The sequence below is a fragment of the Trachurus trachurus genome, assembly GCF_905171665.1.
Source record: "Trachurus trachurus genome assembly, chromosome: 12".
In the NCBI taxonomy this organism is placed as follows: Eukaryota; Metazoa; Chordata; class Actinopteri; order Carangiformes; family Carangidae; genus Trachurus; species Trachurus trachurus.
Genome location: NC_139908.1, coordinates 18,298,569 through 18,319,151, shown reverse-complemented (window position 1 = coordinate 18,319,151; position 20,583 = coordinate 18,298,569). Strand labels below are relative to the sequence as shown.

The window sequence follows — 20,583 nt, the reverse complement described above, 5'->3', positions numbered from 1 at the left end:
AATCAGCCTGCCGTCCTTCCCACTAATTTCATCCTGTTAAATCACTTTTTTCCTAATCTTTGGGAGCAGGAAACAAGATGAGCTGTAGACGTGTTCCTCGCTCGTCCCCTGTGAAGAGAAATGTAGACCTGATATGACTTTGAAATAGAGCCAAATAGAATTACTTTGATTAATTTGAGCTTTTGTTTTTGAATGATGATAAAATGCCTAAATTGCTAAATTGAGACTAGCGCTCCCTCAGCTGTCACTCAAATGCCAGCACCAGCTGTTATCTGAAGTTTACAACAGCAACATGGGCTGTTTCCATTACCTTGGGGACGCCTGCGTGTCTGATGGAGCTGCGGAACATGACAAATTAACACAAAAGATGGGTAGTCATGTGATGTGGAAATGGGTCTGAAGGTCTGATATGGAACAGACCAATGTGCTGTGTAAAGTCTGTACATACAGTATAGGCTCTACTAGAGTGAGCAGACCAGCAGTTTACAGATCACATTCATCTTACATTAGAACCTTATTCCACTTTTTTCAAACACTAGCCCATTTTTGACCACATTTCTAGTTCGGCTACTCTGGAGTTGTGTGCTCCACGGTAACTGATCATCTATTTATAGTCTGTTTATGAGGAGTTCAGGGGACATTTGTAAATTCTGGCTGCAGAAAATAACCTGGGTACATCCACATCAGTCAAATGCCACACTGTGGGAAAACACTGAGCTGTTAAAACTAAATATAGCAACACAACAAACCTGCTCTGGCATATGATACTTATATAAAACGTTTACTACCAAGTAGTACAATTTAAATTATCCAGTGTCACCAGGTCATTGTTGTTATTGCTTGTTTGGATTGACCTACAAATCCTGAAGTCCATTCAAGTCAATGTTGGTTTAGATAGCAAAAAAAGGATAACATGAAAACATTAATGTTTAATAAAACTTGAAACAACAGTTCCACTTAAAGATATCATACAGTGACTAAAGAAAACAATGAGAAAGAGGAAAAAAAAGAACCAGGTTGGTCCTGAAAACATGACTCTGGATTGAGAAGTGAAAAACATAATAACAAAAACTCAAATTTGCAGTGCTAAAGGGGGAAAAAAAGTTTTGATTTACATATTATTATGTATAATTACAGTATTAATCTGAAAAAGACAGCTGACCCTAAAGCCAGCTAAAGGTAAAGGTAACAGTGCCTTGATACAATGAATTGCTTCTGGTGTAAAAATGAAATAAATAAACATTCTATTGTGTGGTCTGACCAATTCAACATAATGGGTTCATTTGATAAAGGTGTCTGTTAAAGCAAAGAGCACTCACAAAGTCTTACATTTTTAAAACCCTAAATTTTGCCCTCCCTCACATACACCTATCCATCATCAGCATAAAGGGGATCCTCTCTTTCCCTCCCTGTCTCTCTCGCTCTCTCATGCTCAACCTCCTGTACCACCTAACAAGTCTGTAACAGAAGCCATTTTTAAAAAGCTCTTTGTAATGAGGAACATTTTTGGCGGCTAAGGAAAAGGAGACATCAGATCCTCTGTCAGAGACGGAAATGTGTCTGTGTGATCACTGATCCCTCTGAGTGTAGTAGCTTGGAGAAACGCTCCAACTTAAGGAACTCGTCATTCTTATGGAGAACAAATCGCTTGATTTTGACTACAGTTAGAGCTGCTGAAGATGAAGCCACAGGGAGCTGTCAGAAATGTTTCTGAAACAGCAGAGTGCCTGTTTCTGCCGTTTCACCCGTCTTTTTCTTACCCACTCTGATGTTAGGGCTCTGTTTTCCAACTAATTTTGTCTCTCTCCTCCTCTTCCATTACTGTCCTCTTGGTTTCATCTTCTTCTTCATTTTCTCTCAGTATTTTATTATTTGTTTTTTGTGGGGGGTTTTTAGTGACTGAACATGTTCAGTGACCTTCTCTGAAGTAAAGAAACGAGTGTCACGCAGCCACCCAGCCTTTACTCACCTGAATTACAACTTTAGTTGAATGTTGCTGGAACGCATTAACTTTCAAACCTCTGTGAGTTGTAAGCTGTCAGGGTTGGCATGAGTCCACAGAGCCATTCACAGCGATAAGGGAGCTGGACAAACAATTCCTCTTTACAACAATGTCACCAAACTGAAGGCACCTCAGTCTCGGTGTTCGGGTCATTATACTGTAAATGTATCACACTGGGAAACGCTAACCATACGTATTAAAAAGACCTATGCCCAAATATTCTGATTATACTATGAATCTCTCTTGAATCTTTCTTTAACAGTTCAGCTGGTCTTTAAACAAGAACAGTCCAACCTTTGGAGCTCACCATTAATCAGGAAAGATATAAATATACAAGATAAATCAACACTTGAAACTCTCAGTATGAATCACTGTGGTAGGCTACCTCCCGCATGACCACTGATCCTAGGCTGGTAAAAGAGCAACAAAAAAAGAAGAAAAACAACCTGTGGGGGTGAATCTCCAGTCAGAGGGATGAGTCACCGGTGCTCAGTATAAAGTCCTAATCATAAACAATTCAAGTATGAATTGAAGCAGATGTCAAACAAATGATTTGTCTGACAGAAACTTGGCTTTCAAGATGCCAGACTTAACAAAAGAAGGAATGGGGCTGACAGGGGGCTTTTTACAAACACTATTGTTTGTAGTGACAGAATCTCAGTCTCTGAACTTATTTGTGACCCAAATGTTTTACATGATTGGCACAAACTAAGTTTGACAGCCCCATGGTTGCTGCAGCCTGTCTAAACTTAGCAGAAATAATAAGGTTCTTGTGGTATTTTTGTTGTGGAGTGACATTTGTAAATGCAACATGCAGTGGGAGAGAGGGTGGCGAACATTGTAGCTACAGCTGGCTCAAAATTTCAGTCCTGGTTGATATGGTGACACGCGTTGTCACAACTGGGAACAACAAGTGTGGGTTAATCAGTCCCTCCAGAAGATTGCGATTATGCGATCGCATAATTCAACGTGTAATCAGCCAAAGCCCACACATTATCGGAGGTCCGGTTTTTTCGAAGACAACGCACTTTCGCCACATAAATCGTCGATTTCCGCGCAAAATGCGCTAGATATGCAGGGGCCGGCCGTTTTCATAATGACGCATTTCTGTTGCAAAGAAGTCACGAATATATTCAGAGAAAGTTGAACAATACTGCATGTTTACTTCACACAGGAGCAGCCCTTTCCCCCCTGTTGCCTTGGGAACGTTATGAAGTGATGCAATTATGCAGTATGAAACGTTATCGCCCCGTGCAAGAAGATCAAACCCTGCGGTGAATAAGACAAATCGGTCTCATTTACCAATAAAAATAAGTGCAAAAGATTGTGCAAAACAGTTTCCAGATGTCTTACGTGAAAGTGGAGGCATAGCTAAATAAAAACAAAAGGAGACAGCGAGGTGCGTGTGTAAAGAGACAGTCCAAGAGACACAAAAGTGAGAACAGGGTGTTAGGGGAATCACTATTCAATTCTTCTTCATCAAATCGCATGTTTTCCCAGCTCCCACAGTTTTTGCAGTTTTAGCAAATTCCTGCAATTTCATGGCATAAAATTGCATAAATACCCTGCATATTCCATTGTATTTTTAAGGAAAACCCGCTGCAACAATCACAAAAACACTGCATTTTTCTGGAAGGACTGGATAAAACTAGGATCTACAGATACAACAAAATGCTGGTCTGCTTAGTCTGTCTGCTCCTACTTTTTCAATTACACTCCTGAGTTAAGAGATATTGCAAGTTAGTTGACAGGCTGTTGTGTGAGCTAGTCATGCATGCAGCCAGCGTGTTACCTGCCATATTTTGGATCAGTGCTGCCAGCAGGGAACACTGCACATGTGTAGAGTGATGTGCTGCTGTGCACGGGGGACAAAAGTAAAAAAAACAAAACGTGTTTTTTACACTTCTTAAAGACGCCCACCAAAACAATCTAATATCCATTCCAGTGCGTGGTTCATGTTGAATATGTTCAGCACTACTTCTTCCCATCAAAACAAAGGGAAGTTTGGCTCCTTCTGATTCACGCAGAAATACTGCAGACCTGCAGCTAATACAAAGCATGCTGTAGCACTTGTGTGTAGGAATCACAATCATTCAACCAGTGAGAAAAATGCAGTGCTGAAGACAAATGTTGAAAATATTCAACATGAAGCATACACTTTACCAGTTATTTCAGTGGGCGTCTAAGACACTTTTTTTCTTCTGGTCCTGTGCACAGCAACACATTGCTCTGTTAGTGTACCATGTTCCCTGCTGCCTCTCCAGACTGCAGTGTTAACTTTACTCCACATTTTTATCGCTTTATTATCATGCCCCCCTAGAATAGCCAGTCCACGTGTTTCAAAACCAATGGATTTAGACCAAGTTGGAACGGAAATTATAATTACAACAGCAAATAAAAAAATACTTATAAAAACTGGATTAAAACACCAACCTGACAGAATAAACAACTGGTTTTCCCTTGAGTAAAACTGAATTAATTTATAAGCCATTTTATCCAGCATTGACTGAAAAGTCACATATATAAGCACACTCACCTTCAACTCTCCACACAGAGTTTACAGTATTTGTTTACCTACTCAACATTTCTCCATGCACTGTTTAACCAAATTTCACTGTCCGTTTTCTATGTAAATCATGCATAAATTACCAACTCAGGTTGTTTCACAGATGGTCATTTTTCTTTTGGTACAAGTCAATGCAGAAATCTGTCTTCTTGTGAGGTTGTCTTACACTGGGATGCCAATATTCGTTAACCTGCTGCATCTCTTTTACCTCAGACTTCCGATATGTTTTCCTTTCTGATTCAGACACCAATAACTGCATCAATATCTGCATGTGCCTGTCCAATTCCGTCTTTGTCTGCACTGTAAAACCTGATGAGTTAGTTGAACTCAAACCATTTGAGGAAACCGATTGCCTTGAACCATTTAAGTTGACAAACTTAAACCAAATATTTTTCTGTAGTTTAATTGTTTGAGTTCTAGTAACTTAAGTATTTATTGTTACGGTACCTTGGGTAAATTGAGTTATAATTACCAGTCTACTCAGTTCAATGAACTTAAGACTAATAAGTATATTTCACTTGTATGTAACAGTTCTACAAACTCATTTAAAATGTGTTGATTTAATTGATCATAATCAAGTAATAGTAACTTAAATTGTATTACTACATTCTAGTTCTGACAACTCAGTTCATTTGAGGAAACCGATTGCCTTGAATAATTTGAGTTCTATTAACATAATACAAACTCAATATGTGTATCATAACTTAGTTTTATTAAGTTGAATGCTTAACACCCAAAACAAAATCAAAACAGACTTGCCTCTATCGGGCTCAGATCAATCACAGTATCTTAACAGTGTTCAAACTGGTGACACCTTACATGCATGGTAAAATTATTAAGCATTAAAAAAGTTTTACCATACTTAGTTGAATGCTTAACACTCAAAACCAAAGAGACTTTCTTCTCTGGGGCCCAGATCACAGTATCTTAACAGTGTTGAAACTGGTGACACCTTACATGCATAGTGAAATTATTAAGCCTCTCTGGGGCTCAGATCAATCACGGTACAGCATCAACTACACCATACAAATATGCACAGTAAAATGATTAACCATACCTACACTTAACACTTGTCTAAACAAAATAAATCAACTGGCCAGCCACATGGTATTTTGTGTGGAAACAGCTGACAACAAATGCTTTACAACAACTTTACTTAAAGGACAATTCCGGGCAAATTCAACTCGGGTGTATTTTCCTAACATTTTAGGCAGGGTCCAAAACTAACACTCGCCACTCGCCAATTACGGGTAGATTTTGTCTCTGGCTGGTAAATTTTTAAGACCACTCGCCACTCTGGCGAGTTATTTTTTACAGACGAAAATTTCATTTTTTCGTTACTGGTGGAGAACGATGCTGGTATGTTGTTTCCTGACAGAGTAATGTGTCTTTCCAGCAGAGACGATCTTTGGTCAGGTATGCGCGTCAGGCCGTCATTCACAGCGTTGAGGTGGATAACTGTTGTTACTGTTTACCCGTTTGTGTGGTTTAGCGCGCCCGGTAAAAAAAAAAAAATGCTCTCATTGCTTTGGGCAGTGATCAGCTCCGGTGACCGCGACGCTGTTGTTTATCCCCGTATTAATTAAAACCAGACGCGGCCCGACACACGGCGGGTGCTGAAGCACGGACCAGCGCGGTCCAACTTTTAATTCTCGGTCCGGACTCCGAACCCGCGCGTCTGATTGGGTTGGTGGTTGGACACATGTCGATTGCTCTGGTCAGACCTCACCGCTGAGAACATGTGTGCGCGCGCGCTTGTTTGTTTGTGTGCGCGTGTGTGTGTGTGAGAGAGAGAGAATCAACACTACATTACCCCCCCACACACACACTCTGAGAGCAGACAGGAAAGACAGTAGAGCAGTGTTTTTCAACCTTGGGATCAGGACCCCATGTGGGGTCGCCTAGAATTCAGATGGGGTCGCCTTAAGCGTCTAGTAATTGAAAAAAAGAAATTACTGATAAAAATATTTTTTAAACTAATTATTATTCTTTAAAAAATATATGATTAAAAACACCACACACAATCCTAAACAACTGTAAGAGAGAGAGAGATTTTTGAACTGATGATAGTTCATTTATTTATGTTCTGTCTGTTCAGCAGGTGGTGGTGGGATTCATAATGGATTAGAATTAGAAGTGTATCTCAAAGAAACTGGATTTTTACACCTATTTTGAATTTTACTCAAACACAAATACAAATAGAAATACTTTCCCCCCCTCAACAAATACAAATACCGGATGCTTTGCACACCCCTAATTGCTAGTATTAGTGCATACTACTAAAATATTGATTGAGAATCGCATATAAGACCCAAATGACACGCTAAATAATACAGCACTTTTTAGTTGGTTGGCTGGTAAAATATCTGCCTGGCTGGTAAAAAAATTCACTTACCAGCCAGCCTGGCTGGTAAGTGAAAAAGTTAGTTTTGGACCCTGATTTTAGGTCTAAAAGAAGGAATCTGAAGATTTTCAGTTTAATTGCTCCCGTTTAAGAACTTGCTCCTGAGCGGATGCAAGTTCTGCTTTTACATCCCTCAAAGCCGCAATTTCCACAGACAGCATCAGATGGCTACTCAAACATGCACCGAGAAGTTTATTTACTTTAAGCAAGCCGACATGTTTGTAAAACTAGATCTAATTCAAAGTCTCCCGCGAGACCCAAGTTGCCGTGCTCTGTGTATTCAGGTGCAGTCGGAAAGCTACCGTTACAGCAAGTCAAGAGTTGATATTCCTGTGTTTATGACACAAACGGTAGCTTTCCGACTGCACCTGAATACACCGAGCACGGCAACTTGGGTCTAGCGCGAGACTTTGAATTAGATCTAGTTTAACAAACATGTCGGCTTGCTTGAAGTAAATAAACTTCTCGGTGCATGTTTGAGTTGCCATCTGACGCTGTCTGTGGAAAAAAATTGCGGCTTTGAGGGATGTAAACAGCCTAAGCAGCAGAACTTCAATCCGCTCCCATTCATCGCTGCCGTGGCGATACGGGGACAGACACAACCACCGCAAAACAGGAGCAATTAAACTGAAAATCTTCAGATTCCTTCTTTTAGACCTAAAATGTTAGGAAAATACATCCCCGAGTTGAATTTGCCCGAATTGTCCTTTAAGGCCTGTAGTTGAGGCCTAAGCTGCTTCCTGCCATCATCCAGGTCAAGGAGGATAACCTGAATGAACTCAAAGAAGCCACTGAGCTTTTCCGGGTACTTCAAATGCAGTGTATACACCAATGCAAACAAAATCACCAGTAAATCGGTCCATGATCTATGTGACATACAACCATATCTTCAAGAACAATGGACACATGGTGGGTTTTGAAGGGAACTTGAAGCACCTCCTCCTCATTCACCACTGTCACCAGAGCCACTGCTCCCTCCTGGGCGGCTTCCAAGCCATCCTAAAAAAAGGAGAAAGGAATGTCAAAGTATAATTTTACAAATCAAGCTTATTAAAAGTCTGATGATAAAAATCCATAACATTATCCCTTCCAGATTTTGGTAAGAAAGTTGAAGAAGAAACTAAATAAAGAATTTCTAAACTATAACTGAATGGACTAATTTAGGAATGTAGTGTTTCATTACTCAATCTTATTATAACACCCATTAGTTGCAATAATGTAATCCCCAGTTTTTTTTTCCAGGCTGACTGGTAGAGATGAGAGATGGTGAAATGCTAGCATGATTATTTAAAAAAAGAAAACACCATCCCTCATCTGTGCCTGCACATAGACACACGCTATACCGCGCTAAGAGGAGGACCGCCCCTTTATGCCGTTCTCTCTCCTCATTGGATAAAGGTTGTAGGATACAAGGAAAGTTTTCTCCTCGGCTTACAGCAGAGCAGAGTGACTGTCTGTGTTTCAGACCAAACACTCTATGTAAGTGATTGCTGTCGGAAGATATAACTATTTTGAAAAAATATTAATTTGAGCAATAAATCAGAATTTAGCACCAAGAAAGAGAAAGCAGAACACACAAATACCTTGCATGTTCTGAAGGCTTCAGATGAATCTTCCTTCAAGTAGTGTGGTAGGCTGGCCAGGGCTGCAGTTTGAGCTGCACAGATTTTTGTCCTGTTGCACAAAGACAGTGTATGCAAGGGATGTAAGTGTTCACTGTTCACATTCAATAATGTAATTCATGAAATAAAAATACAAGATTACCTGTTCCTAATATGCCATCATAATTGCTTCCATCTTCTCTCCAAAAGTGCCAGTCTTCCTCTTTTTGTAGAGCTGTAGCAGCTGACGTGTGTACTTGTCAAGTGAAGCATAGAATGTAGATGGTAAATTTAGATTTGTGATCCTGTGGAATTCACTGTAGAGCTGCATGAAAAAAAAAAGACAAGGTAAGGCAAGTTTATTAGCTCAAAAAACAGTTTGTCTCTCTCCCATCCTCTGCCCTTTGACCCTCACATCTACTGAGAAAAAACTCCCAAGAAAAAACAGGAGAAACCTCAGGGTGAGATCCCCCCCCCCACCCCCCAAATTTATTTATACAGTTAAAAAACCAGCCACAGGGATGCATACAGCAACTAGCCAGTTAACGTTACAGGCAAGGCAAAGGGGAAACCATAAGTTAGAATACTGGCCATGTAATGTCTAACTGTATTTTCAAGCAATTTACATTTCGACCTACTTTCATCAAACAATTAGGCCTAGTCTTTCTACAAGTCTGCTCAGTAAACACGTTTTTCTGTCCACTGCAGAAATGTAGTTTTCTCCCTGACCAAATTAATTTGTACTTTTATCGGCAGTTATCAGCCAGCAGAGCGGAGACGTTATAAAAGGCGCCAAATGGAGTCGAGGCTCCCACTAAATAAATTCAGGCTAGCTACACGGGAAGCCTGAAAACTAACATGTATGTTGTAATGCAAGCAGTTCACATATAACGTTAACTTACGCAGACTCAGCAGCCGTCTTTCTTCAACGAATGTAACTGCAACAAATAAAAAGCAGGACGGTTATTTTGAGCCGCTGCGTGCTAGCCGTTAACCGTTAGTGCATAACATTTGAAAAGCGTCAGCTAACGTTAACTTACCCTCACTCCAGCGCGCTTTTTCAGTCCAAACAGTCCGACAAACAGCTCGCCGAAGGAAAAAACGTCACCTCGTCAGGAGGAGAGACTCAGCTGTGCAGTGTGGAGCCCACGTTAGCTCACGGCGGCGGCAGGCTGCAGATATCCCAGGCTTCGTGAGCGACGTAGCGAGACTTCCTGCCTCCCGCTCCGTCTGCAGCACAGGTTCTTCTCAGGTTGAAGCAGAAGGGCCAGGTTGAAGTTGGTGGCGGAGAGTGGCGTCGGTAGTGTGCAAACGGTGCAAACAGAGTGCAGTGGGTTGTGTGTTGCTAGGCTGCGAGTGGTGCATTCACTGTCTGAACTACAGTAGGGATTTGGAGTCCTCACAAAAAGTGTTTCCCTCTGGTTTTGTTTTGTTTTATTTATTTTTTTTTGGGGGGGGGGGGGGGGGGGGGGGTCAACCACGAGCCGGGCCATTCGGACATTTGAGTGTAGCCTATCAATGTATTTATTTATTTACTTTTTTTTTTTTTTTTTTTTTTTATATAATAGCTTTACAGATTTATGAGAGCTTAATTTTTTTTTAATGCATTCTGGTTTAGGCTACTTGTTCACAATAAACTGATTTCTGAACCAAAATGACAAAAATATAATGAAACATGCTAAATGGCAGGATGGTCATCAGGACTTTTTTTTTTTTTTAAATAATAATATAAACATGACTTATGGAAAATTAGTTAGTGGAATGAAATGGAATTACATCACCAACACTTAAACGCTCCAAAACTTTAATTGCACCCAAAGCAACTGAGTTGTTACGTCAACATTTCATTTTTGAGTTCATTTAATTAATGGAAATAAGTGACTCTAACTTTTTTCAGAGTTTGAGTTACGTTAACTTACTTCTTTTATTAACATGTACTGTTAGGTTTTACAGTGTGTGGGATATATTGCCTTGTCGTATTGTCCAAGTCCTCAGGTCTGTCTATGACAGTCAATAGTTGAGTCAATATGCATGTTTGTGCTCCTTTCTTTATTGAGCGTTTCTGTCTTGTTTTATTTGTTGCAGTCAGAATTGTCAATAAAATCTTGCTGTGAAGTATATGAAGTGCTCCCGGATTCACACGCTGTGAATATGTTAGGAAGTTAGTGAAAGGAAGTCATTTGAAAATGTTCTGAAATATAAAACACCTTTAGTGTTTTTCATGTATTGCAGGGATTGGTAACATAATCGGTCTTGTTGTTACTCCATCTTGTTCACTTTAGATTTCCTATATAGAGAGTATGCTCCCTCAGTGTCCCACTTTGTTCATTTTGAACTTATTGCTTGAAGGTTGTGAACCAGCTGTGATGGTAAAACAAGTCTCTCTCTCTCTCTCTCTCTCTCTCTCTCTCTCTCTCTCTCTCTCTCTCTCTCTCTCTCTCTCTCTCTCTCCTCCCGGGGCAGAGCCCTGCTTTCTTACAGATGAACACTGATTGAATTTCCTGGCCCGAAATGGCCAAATTGCTTTTTGTATTTAGACAAATTGCTCTTGTGGGGGGGGAGAAAGTAGGCAAGTGCATCATGTAAAAGCAGAGGAAGCAGGATAAAGGCAAGGGCTCATGGGTGGAGAAAGAAGTAGGGGGGAAAGATGAGGAGAACTAGAAACTGGAGAAAGGAGAGAGGGCAGACAAAGTTAGCGTGACGTCTGAGTGGTTCCCTGTTTATTCTTGTCCCGTCTCTGCTGTGGCTGTCACAAAGAAATGGCTCGAGAAATGTTATGTTAGGGTGGTGGTGGTGGGGGGATTAAATAAGAAATGGAAAAGACAGTGAAAGCTGATGAGCTGATCCCGAATGCTGTTGCAATAATCTCCTCCAATTCACATTGTACTCTGAAGTTATCATCCGTATAAGTGAGCGACAGGAGCATTTAAGCATGAAATACAAAAACCGATGGAATCGCCTTAAAAATGCAAACAGGAATTTTCGTTTTCACGCAGGTCTGTCCCAGTGGCAAACACAGTTGACCTCTGTGCCTTTCTGATTTATGCTCAGAGCTCTCCATCCTTCCTCCTACTGTATGTCAACCCCTCCTCTTTTCCTTTTTCACTTGTTTCCGTCTGCTGTGCTCAGCAACTTCCTCTTCCACACTTTTACCCGTCTCATCTCTTCCCTGTCTTCATGTTCTGCTCTGATGTGTCACCCTTGTGCTTCACATACTCTTCCTCTCCTGTCACCTCCCACAGATTTTACCCCTCTTACCCTTTCCTCCTTTAATTTTCCTCTTTCTTCTTTCATTGTTTCTTGTCTCTCATCATTTCTTCCCCTCTCATTTGGTCCACATCTCCTCTCTTGTCTTCACTTTTTCTTTGTTCCTCTGCCAAGACTCCTGTCAACCTCCCTCATCAGCAACCTCTTCTTCCCTCTCAACTCTCCCATGTCCTTTACCACATCCTCAACCTCTCCTCTCTCTTCTTGTATATAATATATTCCCTCTCTCCTCTTCATCTCTCAGAGTGAGGACCTTTCCAAAGGATTCGGCCTTACTGGGCAGGGACACGGTTCGAGCCCTGATGTACTACGCCTTGAAGGTCTGGAGCGACATCGCGCCGCTTAACTTCCACGAGGTGGCCAGCAGCGATGCAGACATTCAAATCGACTTCACTAAGGCCGACCACAATGATGGATATCCCTTTGACGGGCCAGGGGGCACGGTGGCGCACGCGTTTTTCCCCGGAGAGAGGTTCACAGCCGGGGATACGCACTTTGATGATGATGAGGCGTGGACCTTCAGATCACCAGGTAAAACACATTGCAATCAGCCCATAGAACAGTTTCCATTTGCTGCATTTGATCACACATAGCATCCATTTTGATCCAGCAGCAGACTGAAATAAACTCAATTTTACAATATGTGTATGTCCTCTGAAACATAATGTAATGGCAGCATTTCACATATGGCACACATATTCTTTTTTATAGTAGGAAATTGACTCTTTAAAGCCCTCATTGGGCCATTTGGGAATAGTTTCCCCTTGATTACTTCCTAATCACATAGTAATATTATATCATACTAGATTAGATCAGATTAGATTTTTGATATTTTGAGCTAATTGTGAACATGATGACACCCTGAAATATTTAGACAGTAGTGGAAGTTGCTGGCTGTGGTGTCAGTGAACTATACTCCAAGTAAAAATATCATTGTTTTTCAAAGCAAAGCTGCCACTGAGCTAGGCTGGTTGATAAATGAGGTCAGCTGACAGATCAAGCCCAGCATTTGTCAAAAATGTCCTACGCTGCCTGGTTTCATTTTCTGAAAGTTAAATATTTGCTGCTTTTCCTCTAAATCATATCACTATAAGTTAAATGTCTTTGGTTTTGGAGAGTTGTTACCGAACATTTCAGTAAGCAAACAATTCATCATTATAGATAGAAAAAAAGATGAATGTGTATAGATATTAGTTACAACCCAAAATATATTAAATCTCTCCTGCTTTTATTGAACCTGTCTGAGGGCAGAACTCAGTTTTTGTTTTTATTCATTTTGTTTTGGTGTTTTTGGAGAACCGACCCTTTATGTCATTGTACTATGAATTACTGACCTGAGCCACATTAGATATTATACCGTATTATTAAAGCTGTGTTTATTCTAGTCTTGGGCTCACAGGCTGTGTATTTAGCTTATTCCAGTGTAACTCACATACACACACACACATATATAGAGTGTGTTTTTGCCTTGAGTGATGTGGGATCGGTCCGGCCAAAATTCCTTTCATGAAACAGTTTTCAAAGAGCTTGATTACTCGCTCAGGGAAATGTGCAAGTTTGAAACGAGGACAGGATGACAGCAGCTCTAAATGAAATTCAATCAGCTCTGTCAATCAAAACTAGACAAGCTTATATATTGGAATTATCCATCATTCTTAGACAGCTTTGGGAAAACACACCACATGCGTGCTCTGGTGTTTGGGATTCACACTCACTGATGAATTAATTCACTTGTTTTCACATTCACATGCTCACAGTGCACTATCTGTTGTGGCTGCAGACGTCATCACGCACTCGCCTTCTCTTTGCACTTTAGCTGAACTGTGCGTGTCCTCGTTATCCTATGAATAATTGTGAAGTCTGCGCGTGTTGCTGCGTGTGTGTGTGCATGTGTGTGAGTGTGTTCACTGTGGTGCAAATGAAATTATTGGTGGTCCAACAAGACGTTTGAAAATGTGACTAAATGGTCACATTTTCTGAACCTCTGTGGTCTTGTCACTTAGCATCAAGCTCATTTTCTGCCCACTGTCCTTTGCTCTACTGAAAAAAAGAGGGAAAAAAGAACGGAAGGATGGAAGGCGGGAGGGAGGGAGGGAGGTGGTGAGCAGAAGAGGGCGAGGGAGCATTTTAAGTCCACTCATCTGGATTAAATGAGCGGATGGAGCGATCTAGTCGCACTGAATGCATCGTCAGACAGAGGCTGTTTCAGCGCGGTCACATGAATGACAGCATAAATCATTAACTCTACTTTTCTCTGACTTGCTTTTCTTTATTCTTCCCTTCATGTGGGTGATTTAACTTAAAATGACATTCCTCTCTCCTTCTCTCTGTACCTCCATTCATCCCTTCTTTTTGAAGGATGGATGGACAGCAGTGGAGAGAGGGAGTGTAGTGATAAGAGAGGCAGAGATGATGGGAGAAATATTTCACTGAGGCATTTCTCACAGGCTTCCAGTTAAGAGAAGAAAAGTCAAGCATGAAAGTTCAAATTTGACCTTAGAAAACAGCAGAAAAACAAAACAACTCACCAGTCACTGAGGGAAACTCACCTAGCTCTAATTCTTCACAGGCTAAAAGTGACTATAATAAAGTCTGTGACATTATTGCAGTGATTATTGTTTAGAGAATGTTATCTCAAAATAAAGTGCACCCTTAGACCTATCTCAGTTGATCAATCCTAGGACACAAAAAAGTTAAACTACTGTACATAAATAAAATAATGATAATATATCAGAATTATTTTGGAACTAAATTCTATCAGGCTGATTTTGTTGCATGATAAAGTAAAAGTTTGGTAGACAAGTGGCCTGAGGATGCTGAAGTGGCTGATAAGATAAACAATATAAATCAATATAAAATGTTGGGATATAATTGTTTTTCGGTTTTGTTATCTTCTGTGATTTCAGTTGAGCTGATGGACATATGATGGTTTCAGCTTTTAAAGTCCCAAACACTCAAAAAGTAAATTTAGTGTCATCTTACGTACCACAGGAAATGAAACAGATTGACACACTTGAAAAATACTCACCCACAAAGCATCAGTTTTTATACCTCCACTCAGCGCCTGTCTTCAGTATCCTGCTCTTCGCCTTACCACACTGCCTTCCTGATCTTTTGCCAAGAATTCAATGTCTCCTGCCCATCCCTGTTGTGTCGCACAATAAAATTCTAACAACTTGGATATGCTGTACACACTTTGGCACAAAGGAATTGACAGTGTTGCGTGGAAGTAGCTGTGTGAAGGACGATAAAAAAGAGAGAGAGAGAGAGCTTGAAAGAGAAAATCCAGTCCTGCCTATTTTCTCACCTGCGCGACTTCTGGCTGATCGCCATGTGGAAGTAACTGTGCTTGTCGAATTGTTGGTTTAAGGGTTTTTAAAATGAAAAAATATTGGTGTGGATGTGTATCCTCAGACATTTCAACAGGCGTATAGTTTGAAGCAGACTGGCACTATTTGTGGTTCTCAGCTTGACATCGCATGATACATTTTGGGTGAGAAACCTGTAGGTTCATAAAGTCGCCGTCTCTCATTGTCAGATTCACAATTAATGAATCAGTCTCAGTCACAGATGAACAGATGCATTGTTGTCATTGTAGACTCATGTGTTCCACTGACTTATGTGCAGCCTGTGGGCGACAGATGTTTGTATTTAGTGTTTGGTTCTATAGAATTGCAAATATAGAACCTACGCAGGGCGAGGGTAATTATTACTACCATGCCATGTACTACTGTATACAACCATCTGCTAAAAAGTCCCCAAAGCCAAAAAGATGAAGTGAAGTCATGCCAAAAAATTTGTGACATGTGGGAATGCTATAACTCCTCCTACTCTGATTCGTGACGAAAAGACGCCGTTTTCCTTACAGGAGAGGAAGAGGGCTGCACGACTTGGCAACCCTACAGCAACAACATCTCTTCCTCACTTCATCCTCAGACAACCCAAATAGAATAATTCTTGGATGAAAGATGAATTTTTGACAAAATCTGACATGAATACCTCCTCCACAGCTGGAAGCGAAGCAGAGAGAGAGAGAGCGATCCGTATAAGCATGCTGTGTTTTATGAAGCAGCAGCGCTGACATTCTGACTGATTTTACCACACAGATTTAATGACAGTGTGTAATTTCCAGGGTTATGTGTACATTATCTTGTTTAATGCACTGTACAGGACAGCTCACTTGCGCCATTGTGCTGTTTTTGACGTTGCTTCATTCTGAACAAGTTGCCTCTCATGGGGCATCGCCATGATGAATCCTGCACAAACATCCCACAAGCATCCAGGCAAATTATCAGGTGTTATACCCTTTTTCATCATTAATTTCAAACAATCCATATATGACCATGTATAGGGAATGTATTTTTACACACCATAAGCATTTCACTTTCTATAACTTAACACCCAGTAAAGACCAGAAACCTTCTGCCTTTGATGTATGGCATGGTCATCTTGGTGCTATAAATTGTCATGGTCATCTGAATTTTGCTCAGGTTTCTCCAAGAACATCAAAGACTGTCCTTTTGTCATGATGTGATTTATTTTCTCGCCACTGACAATGAACTAGCCTGCTCCTCCAGCCCCGTGGCAGAAAATAACAAATATCTTGTGAGTACAGAAGTTCAGTGTGTTTTCAGTATGATATCGTTGACCCCGAGGGCCGACTTCCAAACTGAATAAACTGACTAGGTATTGCAGCTCTGTTTCTGGGTCAGTGTCCTCCCTGGATTTATTATTTTCACTAAGGCTACATGGACAAATTGAACAAAAGATCATGTGGCAGGCTGTGGCAGGCTGTGATTACAAATGTTAATGAGCCCGGTCCAATAATATGCTTGCAGTATGCTTCCAGTGAAGAAATGGGCAAGGCTGGTAAAAACTGCATGGATTTTTTTTTTGAATGGCACACCGTTGTAGCAGCCAGCTCGGATTTGTCCCAATGGCCGGTACACCACTGTGTTTAACCGTTGTTAGTAAGACAGGTCTATAGATGGATTGAGTGCCCCATGGTGCATTTTGACCTCATGTTTTAGATTGCACCCCGGCCTGAAGGATGGAGAGTGCAGTGTGTGTGTGTGTGTGTGTGTGTGTGTGTCTGCGTATGAGCCTGTCTATCCCAGCTGGTGAGTCTGTGATGGGGCCAGGACCTGTGTGGCTCTCCCTCCTTTGTTCTGCGCTGTCAGGGCTGTGAACCATATGTCACTGGACAGCAGCTCAATCTGGTCCAATTAGACCTCCCACCGGGCCGCAGCAGTGGAAGGACAGGCGCACTATGCTGTTGTGATGGGGTGCGGGGTTGAATAAGTTTGTGGGGGTAATCAGGGGTGGAGGGGTGGGCAAGAACAGCTGCAAATATATAGGTTTGGTTAATGGCAGCAGCAAGTGAATGAGGGAGGGGTCAGTGGTTTGACCTGGTCTATATGACTGTAATCTACAGTATAAATTAAGTATAACTCAATCTAAAGTATAAGGTATTTGCACAAAAAGTGTCAGTTTCAGCTATGTGAGCAAAGCAACTCACATTTATATACTTCAGGGAGATTGAAGGGTGTTGGTACACAGTATGTTTGCACACTAAACTGGCCTTCGATGTGGAGGAAGGAGGAGATATGGACTGATTCTGCAAATAATCATACCTTTGCTCGACGTTTCTGTTTTCAAGGCTGCTTCTTTCCATCATTGTGATGAATCCCCTCCAGGGTGAATTTCACATCCAGTGCATCGGATTTTTTTCATCTGTAAAGCAAGTGCACACTGCTATTTTTAACTGTTTAATCTTCTGACAGAAACTTCTCTTCAAATATCTTTAAACGGCTCCCCAAAGATAGCCACAGACCTGGTAGATAGCTCTCCTCGTCTGTGGTGTTCGGGAGTGATGCTCAGCCTTCCTCTGGATTTTTTGTGTTTTATAGCAGCAGGTGAATTTGCCTTGTCTACAACTCTGGAGCTGCTAGACTGACGCACTGAGGCGTGATGAGAAAAAAAGTTAATTAAAGAACTCTTAATTTCTTCATGTCACACTCTGCCAGCTTCACCTTGCTGCTGTCTCACAACTTCTTCTTCCTCCTCCACCATCGCCAGTCTGTCTCCAAGGCATTGTCTAGCTGATGTCAGTATCTGCCTCTTCGTATCTCTCTGCTTGTTAGACTCAGCTCCTGCAAAGCTTGGGATCCATAAATTGTAGTTCTTTGCAGCTCTTTTTTCAAATGCATCGCAATCCCTTGAGACCATGTAAAGTCGTTAGGTCAGCCCAATAGGTGAAAGCGAATGTTGGTGCCTCAGCAGATTGTAGAGCTCTGTAATCATCTTTAGAAAAATGAACCTTATCAGACAAATCCTCAGTTGAGTAAGTAATTGCCTTTGCTAATTCCCTTCCCCCATGTCCCGGTGCATTGTTCTCAGCAGGACCCTAAATCTGGGTCCACGAAGGCCATCTTCCTAATGTGTTTGATGATGCTGAATAGTGGAATATTATTAAGCATCACATTTAGCGGACCAGTCCACCCCTGCTGTGTGACTGATAGTCCTGGCGTCCATTAGGACTCGTGAGAGGTTGAATCTCAGTGAGATCACATATGTGGAGGTCTGGAAGTGCTGTTTTTGCTTTGACGGGCAGCAGATTGCTTCTATTAATTACCACTCTGCCGGCAATCTGTTTTCTGCAAACTGATTACCCCGACTAAAACAAAAGCATCATTAAGCAGGTGAATTTTTATGGTGTCCAATTTCTGTGTGTGTGTGGTTGTTGCATGCAGCCTTGTGTGTACTGTTTATGTCAGAGAGAATAGAGGAGACAGATCGATTAGTTTGATGAGTGAGATGTAACAGGTATGGCCTTGTATCTTAAGCATTTGTACAATCGCCTGTTTTGTTGTTGAAGAGGGGAAAGTATCAAGATAGGGAAGAAAATTGTTTGTTTTGATTTTTGTCTATAAATCATCATTCAGTCACTAAGAGTGTGAACTGAAGCTGAAGATTTTCGTTGGTAATTCTTGGCTATGACTTAACATGTAAATGTGAATCTGTGTGACTGAGTGACAGACTTGCATCATTTGTCACACAGCTGACCCTCAGTATATTCACTGGCTCTTGCTTTTTCACAATATGTTTTTAAACAGTTTCTAACTTAGTGCATTTGTCACTACATTTTGAGGTTGTGGGTTCTTTTTCCTAAAAAACACAAAGTGACAAATCAAGCTACTTTTTGGACAAACCTTACAGTAGCTACTGTCCATAGAAGAGTCAGTGATGCCCCTTTTTCTTAGAGAAAGAGAGAAAGTCGAAATCGCAGCACATTCATGTCTTTAATTTTTGTGATTTGTTTATGTTTGTTTGGTGTTTTTGTCAGATGATGTCATGGTTATAGAATAAGGATTTTAACAGCAGAGCAGCAGCTTGGAAATGACATGGAAATTAACATGTTTGTCTTAATTGACTGCACTCCAGTCACTATTTCATACTTGCTCTGTTGTCTGACAACAGAAACACATTTTCTGAAAATTTGGCTGAATTGAAATGCTACATATGAGCAGGGAGAGGAGGAGAGAAACAAACAGAGGGCTGAAACTGGCTGACATTAGGCACAAGGCAACTATGATTATGAAAAGTATTATTTCAGATGTTTACAGCGGGTCCACAACAGTTTTCAACTATGTATGCCCATTATTGCGCTGACCACATGGCCCATTCTACTATGTTTTAGCCTGGTGTTGTTTCAAGATATTTCAACTCTTTTTTAGAAAATAGAATGAGTTCACACAGCCAACAATGTGTGGAAATTCTGGTGTCCCCTTAGGCATGTAAATATTTACAAGGTACTGTCGGAAATGTGTTCCTTAGAAAACAATTTAGGTCATGGTCATTGATTGTTTGTCTGGGGCGGCAGTGGCTCAGGAGGTAGAGCGGGTCGTCCAATAATCGGAGGGTTGGTGGTTCGAATCTCTCTCACTGTCGTAGTGTCCTTGGGCAAGACACCTTTCCCACCTTGCCTCATGTGAATGCGTATGAGGCTGTGGCTACAGACGTAGCATACACCACTGGTGTGAATGTGCATGAATGAATAATGGTTTCTGTAATGTGCTTTGGATATTGAGTATCAATTAAAGCACTATAATATAGATGTAAACCATTATTATTATTCGTATTTGTTAGTAGAGAGGAGGTAGTTGTTACTTGTGCAGTAAAGTTATAGCCTCTAATAGAACAGGGAACATGGCAGGATCATTGCTACTTCTTTAAATCATTTTAAAGTGTAATATTTTTCTTTAAACTCACACTTTACAGTGTATTACATCACACCTGACCTGGATTTCACAACTCTACCTTTCTATACTGGTGCTTAAAGTAACACAACTTTCAAGCACATACAGAATAGAAAACCGAAAGAAAACGATACTGCTAAACAACTCAGACCCAGAAAACAGCAATAGGGCCACAATCCAGGGACAATAAACAAACGTAGACAAGGTATAAACACAAGAGGAACAGAATGATAGAACTCTGCAACAATAAAAAAAAATGTTATGCTTTGTGACAGTTACAAAAAAGTCTTTGTTGCATGCAGGATATGACTGAGAGTTTTATGCATCTGTGTTTATGTATCTCTGTCTACTGAATTTGGAATGAAATATGAGGCAACACATGCATTAGATTGCTTGTGGTCACTCTTGTTGAATTTGAACAACTGTTAGATGGGTGGGAAGGGAACAGGCTTTCAACATCAGCAGGTTTAAATGATATAAGACAG

At 40.9% G+C, this 20,583-nt stretch overlaps 1 protein-coding gene and 1 long non-coding RNA gene across 2 annotated transcripts in view; one reads left to right on the top strand and one right to left on the bottom strand.

Annotated features, from left to right (window-relative positions):
* LOC310994349 (matrix metalloproteinase-17-like) overlaps positions 1 to 20,583 on the top strand; it is a gene marked incomplete at both ends in the record, with an annotated part of 70,250 nt that overhangs the window by 31,113 nt on the left and 18,554 nt on the right. The window contains one exon of the mRNA XM_083983000.1: positions 12,085 to 12,371. Coding sequence (XP_083839126.1) covers positions 12,085 to 12,371 — 287 coding nt within the window. The remainder of the gene's footprint in view (positions 1 to 12,084; positions 12,372 to 20,583) is intronic.
* On the bottom strand, positions 7,811 to 9,488 carry LOC310994350. Its single transcript, XR_014595789.1, has 4 exons — positions 9,476 to 9,488; positions 8,737 to 8,898; positions 8,556 to 8,646; positions 7,811 to 7,971 (listed from the first exon to the last, which is right to left on the bottom strand). It is a non-coding gene; the product is annotated as an uncharacterized lncRNA (long non-coding RNA).